The sequence below is a fragment of the Carex rostrata genome, chromosome 11 (assembly GCF_964058835.1).
Source record: "Carex rostrata chromosome 11, lpCarRost1.2, whole genome shotgun sequence".
Taxonomy (NCBI): Eukaryota; Viridiplantae; Streptophyta; class Magnoliopsida; order Poales; family Cyperaceae; genus Carex; species Carex rostrata.
Genome location: NC_135928.1, coordinates 9,371,039 through 9,398,113, shown reverse-complemented (window position 1 = coordinate 9,398,113; position 27,075 = coordinate 9,371,039). Strand labels below are relative to the sequence as shown.

General features: G+C 37.6%; 2 protein-coding genes across 2 annotated transcripts; both read right to left on the bottom strand.

Annotated features, from left to right (window-relative positions):
- Positions 1-477: 477 nt before the first annotated feature.
- Positions 478-1,818, bottom strand: LOC144561406 (uncharacterized). Its single transcript, XM_078310369.1, has one exon. The coding sequence runs from the start codon at positions 1,816-1,818 to the stop codon at positions 478-480; it is 1,341 nt and encodes a 446-aa protein (XP_078166495.1).
- A 16,167-nt stretch (positions 1,819-17,985) lies between these two features.
- Positions 17,986-21,141, bottom strand: LOC144561710 (wall-associated receptor kinase 3-like). Its single transcript, XM_078310776.1, has 3 exons — positions 20,185-21,141; positions 19,460-19,606; positions 17,986-19,272 (listed from the first exon to the last, which is right to left on the bottom strand). Exons 1-3 carry the CDS (start codon positions 21,104-21,106, stop codon positions 18,104-18,106), a joined length of 2,238 nt encoding a protein of 745 aa, XP_078166902.1. The 5' UTR covers positions 21,107-21,141; the 3' UTR covers positions 17,986-18,103.
- Positions 21,142-27,075: the final 5,934 nt, after the last annotated feature.

Sequence of the window (27,075 nt, the reverse complement as noted above, 5' to 3'; positions counted from 1 at the left end):
TAAGTTCTGAGTGGGTCGATTGCAAAGGAGAGCCAAATCTTTTCGTGCCTTTTCATTATCCTTATTTTTTTTCCCCATGCCTAAAAGCGTGTAAATCAAATTTTCCGCGAAATTCTTCTCCAAATGCATCATGTCAATGTTGTGTTGCAACAAATTATCTTTCCAATAGGGCAAGCTCCAAAAAATACTCTTCTTGGTCCAATGGTGGGTTTCACCATAACCATCCAATTGGTCCGGCTTATGATTTTTACCCCATCTTATCTTCTCTAAATTATTCACCATCGCGAGCCGCTCCTCTCCCATGACTCTTCTTGGTGGCCGATCAAAATCGCATTGACCTTTCTTGAAATTTTTCTTATCGCGGCGAAATGGGTGATCTAGAGGCAAGAAGCATCTATGACAACCCCACCATGTAAATTTACCTCCATACTTTAGTCGGAATGCCTTTGTTCTACCCATGCAATGAAAACATGCTAATCAGCCTTTAGTACCCCACCCACTTAGCATCTCGAACGCGGGGTAATCGTTTATCGACCAAAGAAGTGTTGCATGCATGTTGAAATTCTCTTGTCTAGACACATCCCATGTCTTCGCTCCATCCTTCCACAATTTGTTCAATTCATCGATTAAAGGTTCAAGAAGAATGTCAATGTCCCGACCCGGATGCTTTGGTCCGGGAATGACAAGCGCAAGGAACATGGTGTCTTCTTTCATTATCATCCCGGGTGGTAGATTATATGGAAAAACTAGTACCGGCCAACAAGAATATGGAGCCGCACTTGAGTTGAATGGCATGAACCCATCCGTCGTGATCCCCATCCAAACATTTCTCACCTCTTTGGCAAATTCTGGATATTTCCGTTCGAAATATTTCCAAGCCTCACCATCAGACGGATGCAGCATAATCCCGGGCTTCTCACGAAAACCTTCCTTGTGCCATCTCATTTTGACCGCATTTGATCGGGTCATGTACAATTTTTGCAATCTTGGGGTGATAGGAAGAAAACGAAGTGTCTTTTTTGCAACCGGTTTTGCATTCTTATTAGGACCCGAGGGCTTATATCTCGGTTCACCACATTCATCACATTTAGTCTTCTCAGCCCTATCTTTGTAATAAAGCATACAAAAATTTGGGCATACATCTATATTCTCATGTTCCATGCCGAGCGGCTCGGTCAATCGCTTGGCTTGATAGAAATTTTCTGGCATTTTTTCACTAGGGGGAAGCATGCTTTTGATAAGACCCATCATCCCATCAAAGCATTTTTGGCTCAATTGGTGTTCCGACTTCAATGCGAGTGCATGTGTCACGGCCGATAAGATTGTGTGCGATTCGCATTTTAGTTCACCCGTCATGTTCTCTTCCCAAAGCGGCGTATTCGATGCGGCTATCATGTCAAAGAACCTTTTGGCCATTCCGGTTGGCTTATCCTCCTCCCAATCAAAATCTTGCCCAGCGGCTGCCCTAACCATATCCTCACCCACTTGATAATTATCATTCATAGTCTCAGATGGTGGATGGTGCGGAGCATCGAAAGATGAGTTTGGATGTTCCTCCCCGTGTGCGTGCCAGTTTCTATATCCTTCTCGAAAGCCTGATTTATAAAGATGTATTCTCACGGTTTGCAAGTCTTTGTTGTAGAGGTTGTCACACTTCTTACATGGACAGATGATACATTGCTTGCCATTAAGGATAGTCAAAACCGAGGGGTTAGAAATGGCCACATCAACAAATTCTTTCACACCCGTTATGAACTCGGGTAGAAGCTTTCCGGTGGAATTTAGTCTGTTGTACATCCATGAGCGATCCGTTCCCATTTGTCTAGTTAATTATTGGAAAAGAGTAGTGTGTTAATTAGTGTCATAATTAACATGCATATTTTTCTATTTGAAAATTGAACAAAGCTTGTCATAAATGAAAATTCTTTTTAAGGGTGTCATAGTTCAATTTTAGTATGTAGAAGCACAAACATTTAGGGTAGAGTTCATAGAGTTCATAAACAAGCTTTGTTGGCCACTAACTTGGGTGGAGTTCAACTACAATCACCAAGAATTGATATACAGTTCAATTTCGAGATGATAGGGTAGAGCTTTTTCCACTAGGGTGGAGCTTTGAAAATTACCTCAAAATCAATGGAGATGCTATCTATAGTGAGATGTTGGAATCCTCCGCCCAAATCAGAGAGTTGAGAGGGTGGAGATGCTATCGAGATAGAGCAGGTTGGATCCTCCGCCAAAATTAGTGAGATGAGAGGGCTTTGGGTAGAGTGATACGAGAAGAATTAATCGTAGGGTTTGTTTTTCTGGGTAGAGTGACAAAAACGGGTTATCCGCCTCAAGACAGAGAGCCTTCCTTTATTTGCATTGGAATACCAATGCAAATAATGGCACTCTACAGTATATAAAAAATGAATTTTCTTGGCGTACCCAGTGTACGCATCATTTTGATTAAACACAACCCAGCAACATTTTGATTGAACATACATATGAAATACAGAGAAAAAAATAGAGGAAACACAGCAAATAAGAACTACAACCTAACATGTTCAACAGCCTACAAATTACCACAAGTTCACATCCTACAAATTAACTTGTTCACATCCTACAAATTAACAGATTCAGATCCTACAAATTAACATGTTGAACAGGCTACAAATTAACTTTGTTCATTAAACATATTACAAATTAGCCTAAAAAGGGAGGTAGACCAAATCCCACTTTTCATTACTGAGGGTCCTTTCCACCCCCGTTCGTTGGTGCACGATCATTTCCCTTGGATGGAGAAGCCTCCTACAAGAGAAAATAACAAAGTAATTTAATAACAATTATGATATGCTGTAATTCATGGTCAACCTAATTTAGTAGAGTTAAAGAGTTTACACTAGGGGGTGGAATAGACACTCCAGTTGCTTGCACGATCGCTGCAATACACTTCTTGTTGTATTCCTCTTGCTTCTTAAACTCTTCCAGCTCTTCTCTGTATCGCTTTTCTTGGGCAGCTATTTCGCTAGCAAATTTCTTTCGTTGAGCAGCCACTAAATTCCTAACCTGTGCCTTTGTGAATGTTCCCCTCTCATCTTCAGCCGAGGTGGCAGTGCTCCTGGCAGGATCCGACATGGTTGCATCCTCTGCAGCCAACGCTTTATTGACTTTGGAGGTCCTCGACCGGTTTCCAAAGCCAAACAACCGGCCACGCGTATCCTCCCCATCTACAGCAAGCTCCCATAGTTCTTCATCTGTCAGGGTCTCTCCGTATAACATCTTCAGGTTCTCATATTCATCCTGCATTTGGAAATGATAAAGGCATAAGAATTAGACTGGTCGCTCTTTAAGTTTAATTAAAACCTTAACTATGGTATTCATTTCATTTCTAGGTTCCATGCCTCACTCAAAGACAGACATATAGAGAGAGGGGGCAAAATGGGTAACTATGTGAGTTTTTGAAGTTTAGAAGGGTAAATATGATATTATGAATTTCAGAGGGGGAAATACGTAATTTCCAAGTGGTTTTCAGGGGTATATATGAAATCCCCCCCCCTAAATTATTAACAATCAAAAGGGGATAAGATCAATTACCGCTGAATCTTGTGCCCTTTTGTTTACGTACACCTTATCCTTGCCCTTTTTCATCAAATGGGTTCGGTCGAAGACCTCCTTCAAAGAGACGGCAGATCCCTTCTCGGAAGCCTACAATTGAAATAATTGAGAGTTTAGTTTATGTAAATTAAAAAAAATGAGATTTCTCTACTTTTTTCAATCCTCAAGGGGAGAATTATGAATTACCATTGATTGTTTGTGCCGAAACATTGACATTCTTCCACCCACATGAGAGATGAACGGTCCATCTTTTGTTTTGTTATATTTGTTTTTTGCTGATATTCGATCCCATTTGTCCTTCGACCAAATAAGGCACAAACCCTTCCAATAAGCTGGATTCTTGCACCACTGAGGAGGGAAGTCCATCCACAGTTCCTTGTCTTCAGTATATTTCTTCCCATACTTGCTCCTCACATCATTCATCTCGCCACTAAATGCTGCTGAAGCAATTTTCTCAAAGACATCCAAGCAGCGTTTCACATCTTCCCCCTCAGCCCAAGAATATCTCTGCAGGAACTTTTTCACAATATCCAACCTTGCCTTTATAGGAAACATATTGTACGTCCGATATGGTCCCGGCAAGTTCTCTAAGGTCAGTATCCTAATGGTGGTGACCACCTTTTTGCAAAGAGGAACGGAGGTGAACTCCGCATCACCAACCACCATCAACTCGGGTCTGCCTTCCGGGGCTGCTGGTTTACGGGCCTTGGCCATACCCCGACCCCGCCTCACATCAGATTTCTGTCCCCTTTTCCTCTTCCTCTTGCCTTCAGCCCCTTCGGCGTTCTCTTCATCTAGTTCTCTAAGGTTCAATTCCAGAGCTAGTTCACAATCACGAAGTCTGCGGCGTATGATCCCTCTCTTACTGCCATCATCATCCTTGATTGCTGGATGCACTCCCTCCCCCTCTGAATCCACAAGGCTTTCAGAATCACCAGTTGAGCTGAGCTGTAGTTCAGCTTGTCTGTGGACCCAATCGGACCAGTCGGAATCTGACTCATGTGGCGGTGATTCTGATGCAGTTGTCTCAGCCCCATGGGGGCTGCTGGGAGACATAGGCGGAGACATTGGTGGGGATGAATTGTCAGGGGTCGAGTTGGCAGGTCCAGCTTGGTTGTCAGGGGTCTGGTTGGCAGTTTCATCTGGTCCAGTTCCTAAACACGACATCTCAATATTAGATAAACATGTTCCAAACTAAAGATAATGGCACCATGACTATAATTGGTCAAGTATGGTAAACTCAAACTAAAGATCAAATCAGTCGAAGGCGATTCCTTCAATTTGTTTCCTTCTGATTATACTTGGTCAAATTCAGTAAACTCAAATAAGGCACCATGGCTTATGTTAGTTCTCATACAAATTCAGTCTAAGTTATATTTGCATGAATCAAAGCACCAGATCAATTCAGTGAAGCACCAAATTAATTTAAAAAATAGATTTTAAAATTACCTTGCAGCCTTGATGGTGGGGATGAATTGTCAGGGGTCGAGTTGGCAGGTCCAGCTTGGTTGTCAGGGGTCTGGTTGGCAGTTTCATCTGGTCCAGTTCCTAAACACGACATCTCAATATTAGATAAACATCAGTCTAAGTTATATTTGCATGAATCAAAGCACCAGATCAATTCAGCGAAGCACCAAATTAATTTAAAAAATAGATTTTAAAATTACCTTGCAGCCTTGATGAGCGGCGTGTAGGCAGCGAAGGGCTCGACTTGTTGCTGCGGCAACGGCGTCTGACAGGCTTGTGAACCCTTTGCGCCGATTCCAGAATAGGCATACATGGCGGGGATTGGGCAACAGGTTCTGCATTATGCACAACGGGTGGGGTCTCAGTGGTTTCAGTTGCTGTATTATTTGGCTGGGAGATTTTTGGCGACCGTTGAAGTGACGGGTGTCGGAATAATATTGGTGACCCCCTTGCTTTGATTTTCTTCATTATGGCTTTGTGGGCTAAGGATGGCCCGGCATTTAAATCCTCTTCTTCTTCGCTCGTATGATGCGAGACATCATCACTGTCGGACATGATGTATCTCAACTAAAAAAGAAAAAAAAATCAGAAGAGCACATTAAACCCTTTGTTCTACCAGTAAATTATCAAAAACCCTAAATTACCAAAACCCTAAATTACCTAAACAACCCTAAATTACCAAAACCCTAAATTACCTAAACAACCCTACATTACCAAAACCCTAAATTACCAAAACCCTAAGTTAACAGGTTCTGAAACTAATTAACCAAATTAATCAGCCTAGGAGCAAGAGAATTTCAACGAAACCCTAGGCTCTAGTAGGGTGTCTAGACAAGAGAATTAATCGTTTATCAGCCTAGGATCACCAGCTCTGGTTTGACGAAACCCTAGTAGAGAGAAGGAAGAGAAGAGAGAACTTACCACTTCCGATTAATCAGCCTAGTAGAGAGAAGATCGGCGGCGACTTAGATCGGAGCGCTAGTGGGGTAGAGTCTCTAACGGACCAGATCGGAGCGGGGGTGGGGAAGGAAGAGAGAGCGTGAGTGGCAAGGAAGAGTGAGCGTCGGCTCGTTTTGGTAGAGAGAAGAGTGAGCGTCGTCGGCTCGTTTTGGTAGAGAGAAGAGAGAGCTCTCTCGAAATGGATTTCAAAAATTTCCTAAGTCCAGGGTTCTCCATCTTGGGGCCTTGTGTGAAGGGAGTTCAATTACGCTGTTTTTCCGAAACAATAATTCGAACCTGTTATTCTGATCCAACTGTTTGTGTTTATTAAGATTTGTGCATGGAAAGCTATATTCCCTTGAGATTGAGTTCTTAATTGATCGGGTGAGGATCGTAATGACAAGTACATGTTATTCATTGATAATAACAGATTATTTGTACACAATGGAGAGACGTTTATTTACTTCCGCACCCACCCGATATTTTTGGGCCTAAGGTAACACATTATTCATTAGAATGATCGGAGCGGCATCATATAATCGTTGCGCGAATATTGAAGCATCCTTAGCAACATATAGGGTCGGATCAGAAATGAAATATTTCATTACTTCAGAGTATTGCTACTCTCTACCCAGCAGATTTCGAAATTAATAGATCAAGACCATCTATCCCCAATCGGAGGGCATGGAATCTGCTGCTGATATACATTTTTACTGATCTATACAAAAACTTGTATGAAAAAATGTCATAAAAATTCCTAATAATTTTTGAAATAATATATGGCCAAATCACACTTAATAACACCAATTTTTTCAAGTTTCATCATTTTCTGCCCCTAGTAATGTGTAAATTATTTTATGACCGTTCATTTTGAAGTGAATATTGAACGGTCGATCTTTGATGAAATGACCCGAAATTTATTTGGAAATGATCAAGACATAATAATTAACATAAGCAATACAAAATATGGTGAAAAATGAGATGTTTTTCTTTCGATCCAACGCAAAGTTTTTGTAGCCATTTGATGCTTCTATATTTGGTCAAATGGATGGAGGAGTTTGCGTAAATTGTACTTGATGAAACTTTCCCGCATGACAATATACATAGTGCTCTTCAGTTTCAACGGTTCCGATCAACCACCGCATATTTTATTTCACCGCATCTTCATTACCTCGCGTTGCGAGAGTTTATGTTTCATAGACAAGCATAGAGGATGTAATCCATTCATGCAACACTCATGCAAGTCAACATAATTTAATGTGTGAAGTTCATTTAATTATGCAATAAACTATAAAATTATCCTATGTTATTGTATAAAAATAATTATTTCGATTTGGCATGTATTTTTTTTTATATAATCATATATTACAATTAATAATCATATATTATAATTCAATACTGCTTTTTGATATTTGATGAACTATCAAAGAGCTATTTCTACTAATTGCAGCACACGACATATTAATATAGGGGTCATTAAATGGGGTCACTTACTTGCATGAAGCCATTACCGCTCTGTTTCTAACTCCAGAAATTGGCGCTGATCCAAAATTGCATTCCCCCCCATTTCCTCCGAGCCCTAGTTTTGGCGGTGCGATCAAATACAAGGACAAGTCCGTACTCTACGATAAAATTCAGATCCGATCAAAATCACAACCGTCCTCATGCGATCTGCAACAATCTCAACTCTCACAGATTTCTCAAAATCCGGCCACGATGGTCAAGCAAAATATGAGATACCTCGGAGGAAATTGTTTACCAATACCATATATATACCCTACTTTACCAAATCGATTTCACAGAGAGACTCATTTAACCTATTTTGTCAAAACAGCCGCACCTTAGTTATTGACCTCTCTATCTCCAGCCTCTCACTCCACCAAAAACCACTAAGTTACTCATCTCTCTCTCTAGCCTCTGGTCTGTGAGCACGAAGGCATAAGGTTTATCCCAAGCTCTAGATCTCTCATTTCCCCTTTCTCAAACTATAGATCTCTCAAACTCTTAGTATTGGTACAATAATTAACCTATTGGGCATATAGTGGCTTGAAATTAAGACCTTTCTTGTCATACTTGCTGGAAATTAAATCATATTTTTTTTTGTAGCAATTTAGGCAAAATCTGTTTTGGATTAGGTTATTTTTAAGGTGTTCATGTATGATTTTCTCTATTTCCATCTTGTGAAAATAAGAAAATATATAAGGTCTTGGAGTAGAGTAAAGTTTCTGACTTGACTCATATTCAGGACTTGATTAGACTTGATTAGAGTAAAAACTTGATTACAGTTAACAATTGTTTATGGTTTAGAATTTAGACTTGATTAGAACTGATTAGATGGTCTTAATACCATTTTTATCTGCTTACGCAAGGATTTAGACTAGATTGGTTAACACTTGATTTAGACTTGATTAGAACTGATTACATAGATCTGATTAGAACTGACTTGATTAGAACTGGTTAGAATTGAAATTTGAAGAAGTTAGCCAGGAGAAAAAAACTCACAATGACTTTGATAATTAGTTCCAATATGGCCTTAATAATAAATCATAGATTGGTTAACACTAGATTCAGACTTGATTAGAACTGATTAGATAGATCTGATTAGAACTGACGGGGGTTTTATAACTGATTAGAATTGAAATTTGAAGAAGTTAGCTAGGAGAAAAAAACTCGTATTTACCTCTCTGTTTCGTATTTACCAATCTAGTAGACTGTAATTAAGTTTTACATCATTCTTTTCATCTATAAATAACATCACACTTGTTACCTTGTTAGCAACAGGAAAATGCCTCCAATCAAAAAAACTGGAGTCAAAAGAGCAAAAGCTACCAAATACTACAAGAGGAAACGCAATGCAGATCAAACACTACCTGTTGATGACACTTTGAATGTTGCACCCGAGGGTGAAATCACACCAACAGAACCTCCAAAGAAAAAGGGACGAGGCCCTGCAGCTATAAGCCCGGTGAAAGACAACCCTGAAGAACGACCGGAGATATGGGTGGTTGGGCAACGCGAGTTCAGTTGTGCAAAAAACCCTAGGTTGATAACAGCGACGATCACTAGGACTGCCCTTAAACTCATGCCTGGACCATTAAGATCCTTTCATGGATTCAACAAAGATTCGAAGTCGGCCCTGCAGAGGGACTTTCTGGTAATTTATCCATTAGGAAATACACTTTGTAACCCTCGATTTATGTGTATAAAGTATGATCTGTGCATGGGTCCCTAATTGCAACTGATGCTCATATAGGAAACAGTGCATTGCATCAGCTTTTTTATACCTTTGCGATTCTTTGGTTCCTAATTGCAACTAATTAAGTAGGATTGTTGAGCATGTTTCCATTACTGGTGCCTTGTTTCGTAATAAACAACCTATACATACTTTTGACTAAACTAGTCATTGAATAAGCATTGAAATAAATATTATAAATATTGACCAAAACTTGCATTTTTCCTCAATTTGAGGTAGGTCTCACCTTTACATCCTCAATTTACTACACCACTTCATTCTCTCTAAATTCATTGTCTGCATATCCTGAATTGATTGGATGTGAACTCCCTAATTTTCTTGGATGTAGGAGAGGTATAGATATGCAAAAGACGAAGATCCTGATCGTTGTCGTGAAGTACTCGAGGCCATAGCAGGCAAAAGGTACTGTGAGGAGTTGGGTAAGGCAAGGAAGAAGTGCATAAAGTTATATGGTTGGGAGATTGGCGCATGGAAGGCGTTGGTGCCGCATTGGTGTACTACCCCGCAATTTTGGCGAGGTCTTTGCGATATCTGGTTCTCGGAGGAGTGGCAACTGGTCAGTAAGCAAAACCAGGACAACCGCAAAAAAGACGGAAATGTGATATCCCACTACGCTGGATCAGCTAGTGCTCACCAACATTTTGAGAAACTGGTAGACATCCTTATACTAAATTACATTCCAATATTACGTTACAATTTTGTATTTTCTAGCAAATTAATCCTCATCAAGGGAGAGGGGAGGTCTATTTTGTTGTTGGCGGGTTACCTCAAAACTTCTTTTTTACCCAATTTGATTTATTTGTATATAATTAGATTGACTTCTTGGAACCCAAAACAGTAGGGTGAGGTACTGGTAAGCAGTCAAATGCAACTGTGAACTCCGATACTAAAACCACTTCTGTGTATTGTTATTGTTAGTATTTTAGTTGTTGTTTTAGCTAATAATTTATCATTTTTTATTATTAGAACTTGCAAGGACATATACTTGTCTTACTTGACTTATTCCTATTGTCCTCGAGAAAGAAAAAAAATGTAGAATCCATATACTGGTCTTATGCTTTGGCTGGATACATCTCTTCTGTTTTATAGTTCCATTTTTATGTTTTCTTGTATTCATAGTATAGTTTTACAAAATACATCTCTTGCAGTTTTATAGTGTCCATTCTACTATTTCCACAATAAAAAGAATCTAACATTTAAATGTCATTTTTGCTTTTCATGGAGACAATTTTGTTCAAGGGAAAAAAGCCAACCATGGAGGACCTTTACATCCATATTCACTGTGCAAGACAAAATGGCGTATCACCGGTTGTGGCCCAATTAAGTGCTGCTGAGGAGAGTGAAATTCAAATCACTGAAAACAGTGAAAGTCACGGGGGAGTGAATCCAGCAGCTGAGGAGACTTCCGCCTCACATCACGAGTTTGATGTCAACTCCTTGCAATTTACAAACCATAAGAAAGAGAAAGCTTATGTAAGTACAATTTTACTAGTGTAATTTTTTTTGTAAAGGCTGTGTGGTTGGCAATGAGTTCCAACACAAATGTACCAAACCGTAACCCTAACTCAGTAAAGTAGGTCACTGCAGTACCCTTTATGAAATAATGTCATCTTAATTTCAACTTTAATATACGGCTCACATAAATTAGTATTATAGGTCAACTTTATGAAATAATGTCATCTTAAAAATATTGCAGCAGGTCAATTTAGGAAATAATACATTTCTCAACCTTTACTTATTCTAATAGAGGAAGGTTAAGGAAATGAGGGCTGATGAGGCCAATGCTGAACTGGACGACAGCACCTTATTTCTGACAGCCCTTGGTCCCCCTAGCCATGGCCGCATCTTAGGCTTTGGAAGCTTGCTTGAACAAAGGGTGCAAACACCAACCACTCGAGAAAGGCAGAACCATGTCACGTCGGCTGTGTCTGGGTTGACAGATGCTGGGAACCAAGAGTCCTTCTCTAGAGCAGAAGTACAGAACATCATGCAAGAACGTGATCGCCGTATTACCGAGGATCGCGCCGAGAGGATGAGAGATCGAGCACAAAATCAGTTACTGTTCTCCCAATTGTTCAAAATGTTAGGGATGCAACAGCCTCCTTCACAGGTTAGTTCTTGCAAATTTTAGGTTAGTTTGAGCAAATTCGATGCTACCATATTTGACCAGCTGAATCAGATTTTCTGAAGACCAATATTTTATGTTTTAATAGTTAGATTGCTGAATATCATTGATTGTGTTAACCAATATATGCTAACTTTTGAAATATAATGCTTAGGTTCAAGATCCAACCTCTCAACCATCTCTGGAAGTACCTTCAGTTCTGCAAATGGAATTCAATCAGGTAAGTACTTTTACAATTTCTGTTTAATTCCTGAATTCTTACGAAATGGGCTTCTAAGTTAAGTGTACAATGGAAGGCATTAGATGATCCACACTAATGGGTACCACATTAGTTGGAAATAGTACCATTTAGTATCAAGTTAATGATAATATGTAACATGCAAATGATCATTACACTTAAGTACCAAAACCAGCATCATGGTCGGACGTAATTGTAGGTGAACAACATCAATGGGTAACAGTATTTATACTATCAATAATAAGTAATTTTCAGCATAACTAAGCTATATAAATATTTTCAGTTTTTTACATGCATGTTCTAACATATTACAATTTGTTATACATAGGATGTGGTTGGTTCAACCCCACCAAATCGGGAAGGGTCTAACATGACTTTTCAAGCATTGCTGACTTCTGAAAATGAACAAGAAATTGCAGGTAATGATGCAGCAATGGGCAATTGGTGGGCAAATCAGCCTTCGACATGAACTAGGGTGGTCTAGTGGGGTTGTGAACTTTAATTTTGTGTACCTAATTTTGTTTATAGTCTGGGTATATTTTGTTAACTCAATGGGGTGGGTTTATTTTGTTAATGCTTGACGGGTGGGCATAGTGGGTTTATATATAAGTTATCTCTTTCATTTAGCGATGTTGTTTTACTGCTTTGAACGTTTTGGTACAATGTAACATGACGATACTATGTTGGTCAATGCTTATTAGTTGCTTACTAATTTTACAATGTGTTTTATGTAAATATTGATGAATGGGAAAGTGAGAATTGTAAAACAGCACTGGACTGGTACCGGATTGGTATAGGGGGGAGGATTGTTGAATTGGAGCATGCTGATTTGCTGTCATTTCCAGCTATTATATACTTTGGTACATCCACGCAAATAGTATGAACTGCAGTGCATGCAAAATAATGTAAATCATAACCTTGCAAATAACTACCCATGTAATAAGCTGATCATCTTACCATGCAGTCAGGTGGGACCCACGTTCCCTTGCCTTGCAAATAGTAAGGTGGGACCAACATGTGTTAACCTTGCAAATAGTAAGGTGGGACCAACATGAGTTAGCCTTGCATATAGTCAGGTGGGACCCACGAGTGTTAGCCTTGCATATAGTCAGGTGGGACCCACGAGTGTTAGCCTTGCATATAGTTAGGTGGGACCCACGAGTGTTAGCCTTGCAAATACTAGAAACGGGGTCAACTGTGAAAGTATTAGCATGCGTAGTGATTGCAAGGCCAGGCGCTTGCAACAAGTCAGAAAATAGTTGTTGCAAGGGTGTCCTTGCAAATACTTAGTAGTTGTAAGGAACGTAGTTGCAAGGTTATTGTTGCAAGGGTAAGCGCATGCAACAAGCCTTTTCGGGCTTGTTGCAAGGCTAGGCGCTTGCAACAAGCCACTTTCTGATGCATGCAATAAAATCGGATTCTAGTAGTGATCTCCTAGCACCACACCATCAACTGAAGGATCTGCACCACCGATTTCCGTGAAACTAGATGGTTCCAATTATGAATTGTGGTCCCAGGTGGTCGAAATGCACCTCAAAGGAAGGGATAAATTGAGGCACATCACAGGGACCCCTGGTCAACCATTGCCGGCAGATCCCCTGTTCCGGAAATGGAGTATCGATGACTCAATTGTGAAGGGCTGGCTAATTAACTCACTTGATTCGAGGCTAATAGGCAACTTCATCCACTTTCCGACTGCAAAAGATGTGTGGGACGCCATAGCCACGACATTTTTTGACGGCAATGATGCATCTCTAGTGTATGACTTAAACAAGAGGGTTGCACGACTCAAGCAAGAGGGTAGGCCGGTTGAAGAATATTACAGCAAGTTGCAAACTCTTTGGCGAGAAATTGACTTTCGATGCCCGAATCCAATGGAGCACACCAGTGACATAGAAAGGTTTAACTCTTATATCCAAGAAAATAAAGTATACATCTTTCTGGACGGGCTTGATGATCGCCTCGACAACGTGCGAGTAGATGTGCTTCAGATGAATCCATTCCCTACTGTTGAGCAAGCCTTTGCGCGGGTTCGAAGGGAGGAAATGCGCCAAGTAGTGATGATGAAGGGAGATGAAGTGGGAAACAATCCAATGGCCTTAGTGTCTCGTGGGTATAAGCCGTCTGAGGTAAATTTAACTTTTACTAAACCTGGACCAAACCAAGAAAGAACTCAAACAAAGTATGGTTGTACTCATTGTGGGGGTTCAAAACATACCAAAGAAAATTGTTTTAAGCTGATTGGTTACCCTGACTGGTGGAAAAACCAAAAAAATCGGAAACATGATAGTAGAAAGGGGCGTGCAACTATAATAATGATAGGACCAGCAGAACCGAACCAGAAGGGGAGCAATCTCGGGTTTGATCAGCTGACCAAACTGACCCAAATCAGCTCGGGTCTGGCCAATGACTCGGGTCAAATCAATGGAGCAGCACATGCCACAAGTACGGTGCCTTCGGACCGGTTAGTCTTGAGTTCTAATTCTAGGACAGCAGGTAAACAAGTTGCTCAAGGTAATATTTCAATTTCTGAAAATAATTGTGATGTCCAAAAGTTACAAAATTGGCTGATTGACTAGGGAGCAACCGATCACATGACCTTCTCAGAAAAAGACCTTGTAAACACTACTGAACCAAAGAAGAATGGAATTCTGAATGCAAATGGTATATCTTACCCGGTGAAAGGAATGGGCGATGCACCTATTTCTTCATCATTAACTCTTAAAAATACCCTCCTTGTTCCATCTTTATCTACTAGACTGATATCGGTTGGTCAAATTACAGAAGAATTGAACTGTGCAATCCTAATGTTTCCTGATTTTTGTATCTTTTAGGATATCCTGACGAGGGGGACTATTGGGCATGGTACTAAGCGGGAAGGATTGTATTACGGCCAAGAGCCATCGTGCAACTTATCATGCTAGTTTGAATAAAAGTCTTTTCCCTTTTGATTTAGTTCATACTAATGTTTGGGGTCCTTCTCCAGTTGTATCCAAATTTGGTTATCGATGGTTCATTCTTTTTACTGATGATTGTACCCGTATGACATGGCTTTACCTTCTTAAATCCAAAGATGAAGTACCCAAAGTTTTCCAAATTTTTTACAAGATGGTAAAAACACAATTTGAGAAAGAAATAAAAGTGGTTAGAAGTGATAATGGTAGGGAATACATTAACCGAAATCTCCAAGATTTTTTTAAAGAAAAAGGAATAGTGCATGAAACCTCGTGTGTAGGAACACCACAACAAAATGGAATTGCAGAACGGAAAAATAGACATATCCTTGAAACCGCTAGATCACTTCTGTTTGAAAACCATGTACCACAAATTTTTTGGGATAATGCTGTGTCCACTGCTGTGTATTTGATCAATCGTGCCCCTACAAAAACCAACGAATTCAAAACTTCGTTACAAAGGCTAGCTGATCATGTAAACATTCCTTCCATTCTAAACATGCCTCCAAAAATATTCGGGTGTGTGGTGTATGTTTATGTTCAAAAAAAATTTCGTTCCAAAGTAGAACCCTGTGCAGAAAAATGTGTATTCTTGGGTTTTGGGTCACACCAGAAAGGGTATAAGTGTTACAACCCGTCAACCCGGAAATTTTACACAACAATGGATGTAACCTTTATTGAAAATGAACCTTATTTTAATAAACACCAAGTTCCTGTTCAGGGGGAGATGGAGAGTGAACCCGAACTGCTGTTTAGTAGTCTAGCCAGCCCGAATTTTGAAACAGAAAATCCTGGCCCGAATCAAGGTAAACCACCAAATCTTGAAACAGTTGGACCAAATTTTGACACTGAAAACCCTAGCCCGAATTTTGCAACAGAAAATCCTGACCCGTGTTTTGAAAACCCGAACTCAGCTGATCCAAATTCAGCAAACCCGACTGCCATAGCTGATCCGAACTCAACCGATCCAAACTCAATAAACCCGACCCTAGAATCGGGTCCAATCAGAGAAGGGCCTGAAGATGCTAAAAAATCAGGGATCAACTTCTGGATAGAATTGGATGTGAGTAATGGAGGAGTAATACAATCCGAACCGCAACCACATGGCTCAGAGTCTCCCGGGGGTATGCATGAGGTAAGTTCACAAAACCCAACTTCTAGCGTACAAACTATATTACCAACAAGAACCAATCAAGGTAAACCACCAAAATGGTACATTCCTGAAGATGGAACAAGCAAAGAAATAAACTACCCTATTGCAAATTATACAACAATTGATCAATTAGCTGAACCCTTGAGAAGTTTTGCACATCAAGTCTCATCCGAAGTTGTACTAGAAAGGGTAGAGGAAGCTATTAAAGATCCAAAATGGATAAAAGCAATGGAAACTAAAATGGATGCACTAGAGAAGAACCAAACTTGGAAGGTAGTGGATTTACCCGAGGGGAAGAAGATTGTGGGGTGTAAATGGGTTTATTCTATAAAGTAGAATGTGGAAGGAAAAGTTGAGAGATATAAAGCACGACTTGTTGCCAAAGGGTATACCCAGACTTATGAAATTGATTTCCAAGAAACTTTCTCACCTGTTGCAAAACTAAATACTGTGCGAGTTCTCTTATCTCTTGCAGCGAATTTTGATTGGCCACTACACCAATTTGATGTGAAGAACGCCTTTCTACATGGTGATCTAAAAGAAGAAATTTACATGGATCTTCCACCTGGGTACCAATGTTCTGAAACAAAGCGAAAGGTGTGTAAATTAGAGAGATCTTTGTATGGCCTGAAACAATCTCCAAGAGCTTGGTTTGGCAGGTTTTGTAACGCGATGAAGGGGTATGAGTACGACCAAAGCAACTCCGATCACACTTTGTTCTTCAAAAGGAATCGAGGTAAACTAACTGTACTAATTATATATGTGGATGATATGATTATTACAGGTAATGATCATGAGGAGATTGAACTACTAGAAACAAAATTGTCTAAAGAATTTGAAATGAAAAATTTGGGTGGTTTGAAATACTTCCTCGGAATTGAGGTAGCTCGAAGTAGCAAAGGTATTTTTCTCTCTCAAAGGAATTACATTCTTGACTTACTTGCTGAGGTTGGGATGCTAGAATGCAAACCAGCTGACACACCCATGATCCAAAATCACAAGTTGGGGTTGGACCCGAATCAGAGTCCAGCAAACAGAGAAAGATATCAAATGTTAGTTGGAAAATTGATTTATTTATCTCAAACCAGACCTGACATAGCATATGCAGTGAGTGTTGTTAGCCAATTCATGCACCCTCCGAGTGAAGAACACATGGAGGCAGTAATGAGAATTCTTAGGTACCTAAAAGGCGCTCCAGGAAGAGGGATAATGTTTGAGAGACATGGACATCTCGACATAGCTGGCTATACTGATACTGACTGGGCAGGTTACTTCACATTCGTGGGAGGAAACCTAGTTACTTGGAGGAGTAAGAAACAAAATGTGGTAACTTTGTCTAGTGTCGAAGCAGAGTTTAGGGGAATGGTTAAAGGTATTTGTGAGTTATTGTGGTTACGAAGACTTCTAACTGAACTCGGTTTTGAACCAACCAGTGAAATGCAATTGTTTTGTGACAACCAGGCTGCAATAGACATTTCCCATAACCCAGTACAGCATGACAGAACAAAGCACATTGAAATAGATAGGCACTTTATCCGAGAGAAAATAGACTCAAAGATTATTAAAATTCCATTTGTAAGATCAGGTGAGCAGTTGGCAGACATGCTAACGAAAGCTGTATCAAGCAAGGTGTTTAATGAGTCCCTTATCAAGCTAGGCATGGTTGATATCTACGTGCCCACTTGAGGGGGGATGTTGGAATGACAAGTTGACACATGTAGTTGGTGCCACATTTAATCTAGAGGACGAAATCAAGAAGGTGGATCCAGCCAAGGATTTCTTGAAGATAATTCAAGATATTATGCTGCCTTACAAGGATTTACCAAATATAGCTAGCTGAAGATTTATTTCCTAATTATATGCATATGATTTCTTTCCTGTATGCATGTGATCTCTTTCCTGATTATATGCATGTGTGAGTGTATATAGGTTCAGCTATCTAATATGAAATAATTCATTCAATTGTGTGAGTTGTAATAAGAAATTATGAAATAAAAAGAGTGTGTGTGTGTCTTGATCCGTGGAGTGCGCTATAGGCGATACCACGTTAAAATCTCTGTGTTCGCTTGAATCAATTGTCTGTGATGTTATAATTTTGTCATAAATTTATAACACTACTCAAAAGGAAGCATAAGCAACAAACCCTCTTCATTAATTAATTACAGTACTAGTCTTTATAAGAAATCTTAGCACAACCTTACATGAGATAATTCAGTTCGAAAATAATTGGAACACTACTACTTAACAAATACTGCTCAACAGACCATGCACCCACGCCACACAAAAAGACCGAAAAAAGGAAAAATAAAAGGAAATCCAAAAAACACACAAAAAGAAATGTAAAAAAAACCACACAAGCCATTTGGGCTTCATCAAGCTAACGGCCAAGTGCAATGTTCTGTACAACATTCCTCTCTATACTGAAATTACCAGTATTTTCCATCTCCATACGAATAGATGATTCACCGAGCAAATTTTCTGTCTCTTCATAATTGGTATTTTCCCAAGGATGGTTTCTGAGTTTTCTGATTCTATCAAGCTCATCTGCTGCTTCTTTCATTGTTGGTCGATCTTCCCCACTCACACGTAGACAGTCCTTAGCCAGCTCAGCAACCCTACAGATGATCTCCCTATCATCTTCCCTTTTCATTTGAACATCCAGAAGATCATGCATAGTGTTCTCTTTCATAGCAGAGAGGAAACGCGATGAAAGACATTTCTCTTCTTCTGAAGCATCAAAATCAATTACTGGCTTACTAGTAAGAAGTTCCAGAAGAACCACACCAAAGCTGTACACATCACTCTTGTCAGTTAGTTGGCACGACTGCAAGTATTCTGGGTCTAGGTAGCCACATGTTCCTTGCACAAGTGTGACAAATTGGGATTCATCTGTTGGAGCAAGTATTGAAGCCCCAAAATCAGATATCTTCGCTATGTAATTTTCATCTAAAAGAATATTCGAAGATTTTACATCTCCGTGGAAGATTGGTGGAGATGCTGAGTAGTGCAAGTAGGCAAGTGCTTCTGCTGATTCATGGGCAATCCTTAGACGGGTTTCTAGAGTAACGGAAGATCGTTGATTTTGATCATGGATATGGTTAAATAAAGACCCACATGAGATGAATTCATACACTAACATTGGAACTTCAACCTCTAAGCAGCAACCAAGAAGCTTTACAATGTTTTTATGGCTTATTTGACAGAGAATAAGCATTTCTTTGCCAAACTCTTTCTTCTTGCTCTCATCGATGATCTGACATTTTTTAATGGCAACCAATTGATCTTTGATAGTACCTTTATATACTGTACCCTGGCCTCCCTGACCAATGATATTTGAGCTGTCAAAATTGTTTGTTGCTTGTTCTACTTGTTGTTTGGAGAAAATTGTAAAACTGAACCCCAGGTTTGATTTAATCTCTTCTAACAAAATCCAACCACCATGTTGTTGGAAGTACTTCTCTTTGACTTTCGAAAGCTTTCTTCTTTCAAATGCCATATAAAAGCAAAACCCAACGAATACTAGGAGCAAAATGCCGACGCCAATTCCTAGAGTAGTGTAGATCAGGGTATTAGTTTGAAGTATATATAATTGTTGATTATTCTTCCTATAATTTTATGTTTGTTGTAATTTTAGATAATTTTAATTTTATTATATCTATATTAATTTTTATAAGAAATTGAATGGATGGGAATAAAAACTATATAATATTAAAGAAAAGTTGATTTTAAGTACCAATTAGAAACGGCACATATAATTCACAATCTCCGGCTGCAGTATTTTTTTTCAGACGCATAATTGGAGGGCACGAGCACCTATATGTGCCAGGTAAATTGTGGCACTTCTTGGAACACTGGTTCTTATTGGCACATTCATCAATATCTACAAATATGGTACAAAATAGAAATAAGATAATTGTTACAATAGATATTTGCAAAGAGTTTTTTTTGTAATGATGAATTTCCATATGTTCAGAAAATTTAATAATCATGATAGAAATGCTCTTGAAAATACAACATACACTCCACATGGGTTGGTTTGTACATTAGGCTGTCAGCAATTATTGATGCCCTCGATAGTACAGCTTTACTATGTCAATTATGTATCAAGTTTAAACCGGAAGAACTGATTCCAAAGTATGAGTATGAGAACCGGCCTTTGATTTAGTGGCAAAGACAAAGCTCTTCATGTGGAGGTTGCATTTTTGAAATTGGGTAGGAAATTATTTTGGAAATTAAATAGTTGCATGGGTGGTTTGACCTCCAACATTTACTAAAACAAAATAAAGTACAAGAATATTTTTTTGAGGGTATAATCTGGACAATTTCTATTCGAATCTGGATCAAATTAAGATGGACTGAAGTTAATATCCCTACAATTACAACTATCGGGATGAATAGCATTGGAAAATTTACCAACATGGGACCACAATAAATGAGATAAGAGAGAGAGAGAAAGACCTTGGCAACCTCCTGCAAGGTAAGGATTGCCTATATAACCAGTAGAGCAATTGCAGAAGTAACCTGGGCCGTTGGAAGAGTTCATGCAGACACTGTTATCGCTGATACATGCATACGACCTGTTTCCTTTCGCGATCTCACATGTCTCATTTCCTATAGCCCAATCGAGAACAACAGGCATTGATTGGTTGTATAGCTTGTTGGTGGTGATATAATCAGAGCTGAACATAAACCCATCATACTCCATGAGGACAGCATAACCACAGAGGCTAAAGTTATACACCCCGGAGTTATTAAAAGTTGTAGCAAACTCGACATAGTAGTAGTTTGTCTGTTTGGGGATGGCTGTTTGACAACAACCAATTCCAGAACAAGATCCATTAATTATGCTGCTTAGACCAGAGCAGACTGAGACACCCCCACCCCAATTAAGATTAGTTTCATTGCCAAATTGAATGTAGGCTAGTGTATCACAGCCAATGACTGTGAACTTGTTCTTGTCATTATTAAATCGGAATGGTGTGCCAGACAGATTCCATTGATAGTCAATATAGCTTACATTGTTGTAATTGGGATTGTAGCACTGGGAAGATATGGGATTGTTCACCCGTGCTTGTCCCAAGGTGAGAGAGATGTTGAGGACTGCAACACCATGTAAACTTGGAGTTGGTGGGTCATATGTTCTGTTGCAGTATAGCTCAAATCCTCCCAGGAAGCAGTTGGGACTGATGCCAAAGGGGTAAGGTATTGGAACGTCACCACAGGCGTCTTGGCATCCTGGTAGGGCAATCGCGGGTTGAACTGATTCAGCTGTTTGGAGCTGCATGATCAGCATGATGTTGAGCATCACCATTGCCATCACGCTTACGGTCGGTGAGTATTTCTTGTTTTTCATGATAGTATTTAATTGGAAGTGTTTCATCTCAGTTTTTTCTCTTGATGATGTTGGAGCCTTGGGGTTTTAGAAACAAGGATCAAGTGCATGAAGCATGCTCTGCCTCTGCGGCAGCTTTGCTGTATATAAAGCAAAAGATTTTTGTCCCAATGCACTATTTTTAATAGAATAATATTAAAATTGATCCTAGCTGCTCGATTTAACAAAAGAATATAAAAAAGAGTAACGTTTAATTTTGATATTTTTTTCATATTAAATTTAATATATAAATATCCATTAATTCTAGAGATTAAATTTTCAAGCATATATGTATATGACTTCATATGAAAATGACAATAAAGAAAGTGTCAAAGAAAGAAAAGGAGAAGATCCATTAAAAGAAAAAAAAAAAAAATTTCCAGACAGATGAATTTTATTTATTAGTTTTAGAAATATAAAAATACTCGAAATATTATTATTTATCATATCAGAGTTTATTTCAAAAAGATATTTCTCACTTATCAAAAAGCTTTTTGATTATTTTGAAAATCAGAATTATAATCAATATAATAAAAAAATCTATGTGAATTAATGTTGCGTGACAATAGACTCATTTTTTTTGTCACTTCATATATGTAGTATGGACTCATTTGTGCTATGCATAGTACCAATAGACTCATTTTTTTTTTCTTATAAACATTTGGGTTGAAATATTTTTTGTATCGATGTGAATTAATGTTAGAAAATTAACAGATATTTTAGATATGTCTGACGTCTTGTTGCGTGACATTTTATGCCATCTACGGCGTTGTGAAATAAGCAATTCATCACATATTGGTGTAGGGGCATAATCTTTCACAGCAAAGACTCAATATCAAGTTTCAGAAACTGGCTTAATTTGACTTTAACAAAAGAATAAAACTTGTCACATTCACCATTGAATGATCGAGACATTTATCGAATTTACCCAATAAGCTTGAAGCAATACATCCAAGGGATTTCAGGCCCATCAGTCTTGAAAAGGATATATATATATATATATAACTATATGGGTAAGGCTAAGGTGCTATGGGTTGCATAGTGGGCTACGGTGCTACGGCTCAATATTCGAGTTTTCAAAATTCAAATGGTCGATTCAAACCGTTCATCTTATTCTCCATATTAATATGTGTTTGGAGACCAAATTTTAATTTTTTTGGAAATTGTTTACTATTTTTTTAGATAGGTAGAAAATCAAATATCTGTATGGTGCAGAATTTTTTAGATCAACTGATTTTCTACCTATCTAAAAAAGTAGTAAAAAATTTCCAAAAAATGTAAAATTTGGTCTCCAAATACATATTAATATGGAGAACAAGTTGAACGATTCAGATCGACCGTTTAAATTTTGAAAACTCAAATATTGAGCCGTAGCACCGTAGCCCTCTATGCAACCCATAACACCTTAGACTTACCCTAACTATATATAGAATAGAACTAGGGTGTTCTTTACAAGTTCACCCAGTTTCTTGATGAACTCAAGTCTAAAACCCATCGGATTAGGTTCAAACGACGAATCCGAACTGTTAAAATCTGTTTACCTTATGAGTGATGCGTCGACATGTGAAAATTTTAAACTTTCGAATTAAATTAGTATAAAGTCAAGCGGTAAAAAAATATCAAAAAATGAATGCATTAAAATTAATTTATTAACTTTCTAATTTTGACCGCTTTACTTTACACTAAATTAATTCGAAAGTTCAAAATTTTCATATGTAGACGCATCACTTGTAAGGTAGACGGATTTAAATGGTCAGATTTGTAGTTTGAAGTTAATTCGATGGGTTTTAGACTTGAGTTCACCAAGGGACTCGGTGAACTTAAGAACACCCTAGTTCTACTCTATATGAATATATATATATATATATATATAGGGTCCGGCTAATTTGCTGCCGGCAGCATTTTAGCCGGAGGTGCTGCCACTGTTTTTTCTATTTTTTGATGTTCAAATGACAAATCTAAATCATTAGATGTTTAATCTATATTATAATCTACTTGGAGACCAAATTTTACATTTTTTGGAATTTTTTTACTATTTATTAAGCTGGTTTGAAAACCGCTGCTATGTTTTACTTTTGTTAATTTTATTCTGCTTAAAGGACCGAAGCTAAGCTCACATAAATAGGAATAAGAAGTGGTAAGTCAAAGTCAATGCACTGACTTAGTCGACTTGGATTATGATAATAGCTTGTGAAACCCATATATATTGTTCTTAATCCGCAACCAATTTTTTGTATCCAAATTTACCTGCAAAAGTGTATGTAGATGCTAACAAATATATATATTTTTATTCCTTGAAAAACGTGACCGATGCTATAGTCTTTTATTTGGATGATTGTGTTAAATGATCAAATTTTTTTATTTGCTTCTTAAATTCTAATTCTACATATCGGAAAATCTCAGAATTAATATTTAAGCATTTATTTTGGTAATACTAACGATAATAATAATCATAATCATAACCATAATCATAAGCATAAGAATTTATTAATTTGATTTCATATGCAAGTAGTATATTACATATATGGTGCCTATAGTCCAAATTCTGAAGTTTCAATATTTGGTTAAATTAAATTTTACAAGGAAAAAGGAACAGGTGTAAACGGAAGGAAGAGAGAACGCTAAAATAATATAATTAGATACAGATTGGATGGATGAAAACAAAATAGTTACTGTAGGCGAAGAATAACTATTTTTTCTAAAATTATATATATAACATTGATGAAAAAACACAAGACTTCATTGAGATAACGGTCAACAATGTACGTAAGAACAGGTTTCTAGCTGCCATATCACATCAGTTGGTTGGAGCTCTGTACATGTTTCAACGTAAGAACTTGTCATATCCCTTTTGAGTCAGGGAAAAATTGACCCACGAAATTGATAATCAATGAGATATATTCTTAGCGTCAATAATATTTTTTATTCGTTTATCTTTGTTTATCGTATTTGATAAATATGAGTAACTCCGTATCTCTGGTAAACACAAGCAAACAAATCCCTTCAACACGCCCCCATAATTGCAGGACTTCATATCTTAAATTAAAATTAACAAGAGTTACTTTGATTGAGTAATGAATTAAAATTATATCTGGTAAACATAAACAAATATTGATGCCACCAAGAAGTAAATTATCAACAAAGAGAGTAATGAATTAACTGTTTTTTTTTTAATAGTTTCCTTTTAAATATTTGATAAAAAAACATTTAAATATTCTAAAGATGAGTAAATTGGATATGAAGAGAAAATTCTCTCTATGCACTCACTAATCTAATTGCAGATTTGCAGCTATCAAAATAGCACTAATCTTCATGATATGAAGATTAGTAAGATTTAAGATTACTTTCTTTTTAAGTATGTACAAGTATTATTAACTGTTTTATTTTTTGTTTTTTATGATAGTATCTAACTGGAAGTTTTTCATCTCAGTTTTCCCTTTTAATGATGTTGGAGCCTTGGGGATTTAGATACAACTTTTCACTATTCAGCTAAGTTACCGGACTGAAGCTCACATAAATATCAAATAGATGTGGTACGTCAACGTCAATGCACTGACTTAGTCAACTTGGACATAATAGTAAACAACTAAACATATGTATCAGTATTACTATAGCAACGTCAATGCAGCATCCTATCAACATTGACTTTTCTCGGAAGAAAATCTATCAATAATTGATTACGGAAGACTCCGTATCTCTCTCGGATAAACGCAAGCAAACAAGTTCCTTCAACACGCCCCCATAATTGCAGAACTTCATATCTTAAATTAAAATTATCAAGAATTACTGTAATTGAGTAATGAATTAAAATTATCTCTGGTAAACACAAGCAAATAAGAAATTAATGCCGCCAAGAATGAAGTAAATTATCAACAAAGAGAGTAATAAATTAACCACTACTACAAAAAAAAAAACACTTTTGTATCGGTTGGAATTGCGTTCCGCTATCTGGTTCCGAACTGATGCTTATTGCCCTAATAGAAAATGTGTACCCATATGCCATCGGTATGAGCCGATGGCGTTAAATTCCAATGCGATCAGTTAGAAATTAGGGACCGACGGTAATATTAGTTTTTCGTCTGTTAAATTTGTCGTTAAAATAGAAACACCATTGTCTTTGGGTGTTATTAGCCGTTAGCAAAATTTCATTACACCATCGGATGTGTTTGATTTGGCGTTTGCATGTCGTAGTTTGCCACCTGTTATTACTTTGAACCATTAGTGATTTCTTTTTATATATTTAATTGTATACGCCTATATTAGGGGCTAGCCTCCATTTATATACAACAATATATATATATATATATATATATAGGGTCCGGCTAATTTGCTGCCGGCAGCATTTCTGTCCAAGGTGCTGCCGCCCATTTTTTTTATTTTGTGATGTCCAAACAACAAATCCAAACCGTTAGATGTTTAATCTATATTATAATCTACTTGGAGACCAAATTTTACATTTTTTGAATTTTTTTTTCTATTTATTAAGCTGGTTTGAAAACTGCTGATTTCAATGCTGCAGAAATTTACTGTAAACAGCGGTTTTCAAACTAGCTTAATAAATAGTAAAAAAATTCGAAAAAATGTAAAATTTGGTCTCCAAGTAAATTATAATATAGATTAAACATCTAACAGTTTGGATTTGTTGTTTGGATATCACAAAATAAAAAAAGGGGCAGCAGCACCTTGGGCAGAAATGCTGCCAGCAGCAAATTAGCCGAACCCTATATATATATATATGCATTCGAATGTACATGGGCCGAAATACATACGGTCCAAATTTGACTTTTCAAAATTCAAACGGTCGATCCGAACCGTTCATCTTGTTCTCCATATTAATATGTGCTTGGAGACTAAATTTTACATTTTTCTGAATTTTTTTACTATTTATTAAGTATTTTACAAAATTGTTGATCCAATGGTGGCTGCTGATTTTACTGTTTTGTTAAGCCACCGTTGGATCAACAATTTAGTAAAATACTTAATAAATAGTAAAAAAATTCAGAAAAATTTAAAATTTGGTCTCCAAGCACATATTAATATGGAGAACAAGCTGAACGGTTCGGATCGACCGTTTGAATTTTGAAAAGTCGAATTTGGACCGTATGTATTTCGACCCATATACATTTGAATGCACATTAGTCACTATATATATATATATATATATATAGAGTTAGGCTGGGGTGCTTTGGATATCATAGTGGCCTCCCGTGCTACGGCTCAATATTCAAGTTTTCAAAATCCAAACGGTCGATCCGAACCGTTCATCTTATTCTCCATATTAATATCTGCTTGGAGACCAAATTTTATAATTTTCTGAATTTTTTTACTATTTATTAAGCCACTTTGAAAATCGCTAATCCAACGGTTTTACTGTTTTGTGCAGCCACCGTTGGATCAACAATTTTGTAAAATACTTAATAAATAGTAAAAAAATTCAGAAAAATATAAAATTTGGTCTCCAAGCAGATATTAATATGGAGAATAAGATGAACGGTTCGGATCGACCGTTTGGATTTTGAAAACTCAAATATTGAGCCGTAGCATAGAGGCCTCTATGCTATCCATAGCACCCCAGCCTAACTCTATATATATATATATATATATATATATATATAGAGGTTGGCTAAGATCAAAGTGGTAGTTCCTGAGCTTTGGTGCTACCAATTCGTTTTTAAATTTTTAAATTTTAAAACGTCGATCCGAACCGTTCAAGTTGTTCTCCATATTAAATTGTGCTTGGAGACCAAATTTTACATTTTTCTGAATTTTTTTACTATTTATTAAGCCACTTTGAAAACAGCTGATCCAACGGTGGCTTCTGATTTTACTGTTTTGTTAAGCCACCGTTGGATCAACGATTTTCAAAGTGGCTTAATAAATAGTAAAAAAATTCAGAAAAATATAAAATTTGGTCTCCAAGCACAATTTAATATGGAGAACAACTTGAATGGTTCGGATCGACATTTTGAACTTTGAAA

What these genes read in the sequence shown, in the direction of transcription:
- LOC144561710 (XM_078310776.1), bottom strand. Translation starts at nt 21,106, where the DNA reads ATGAAACACTTCCAATTAAATACTATCATGAAAAACAAGAAATACTCA. An exon ending in CCTTGCAGGAGGTTGCCAAG is followed by an intron (nt 19,607 to 20,184) that starts GTCTTTCTCTCT and finishes CCATATTTGTAG; the next exon opens with ATATTGATGAATGTGCCAAT. An exon ending in ATATGTGCCGTTTCTAATTG is followed by an intron (nt 19,273 to 19,459) that starts GTACTTAAAATC and finishes ACACTACTCTAG; the next exon opens with GAATTGGCGTCGGCATTTTG.
- LOC144561406 (XM_078310369.1), bottom strand. Translation starts at nt 1,818, where the DNA reads ATGGGAACGGATCGCTCATGGATGTACAACAGACTAAATTCCACCGGA.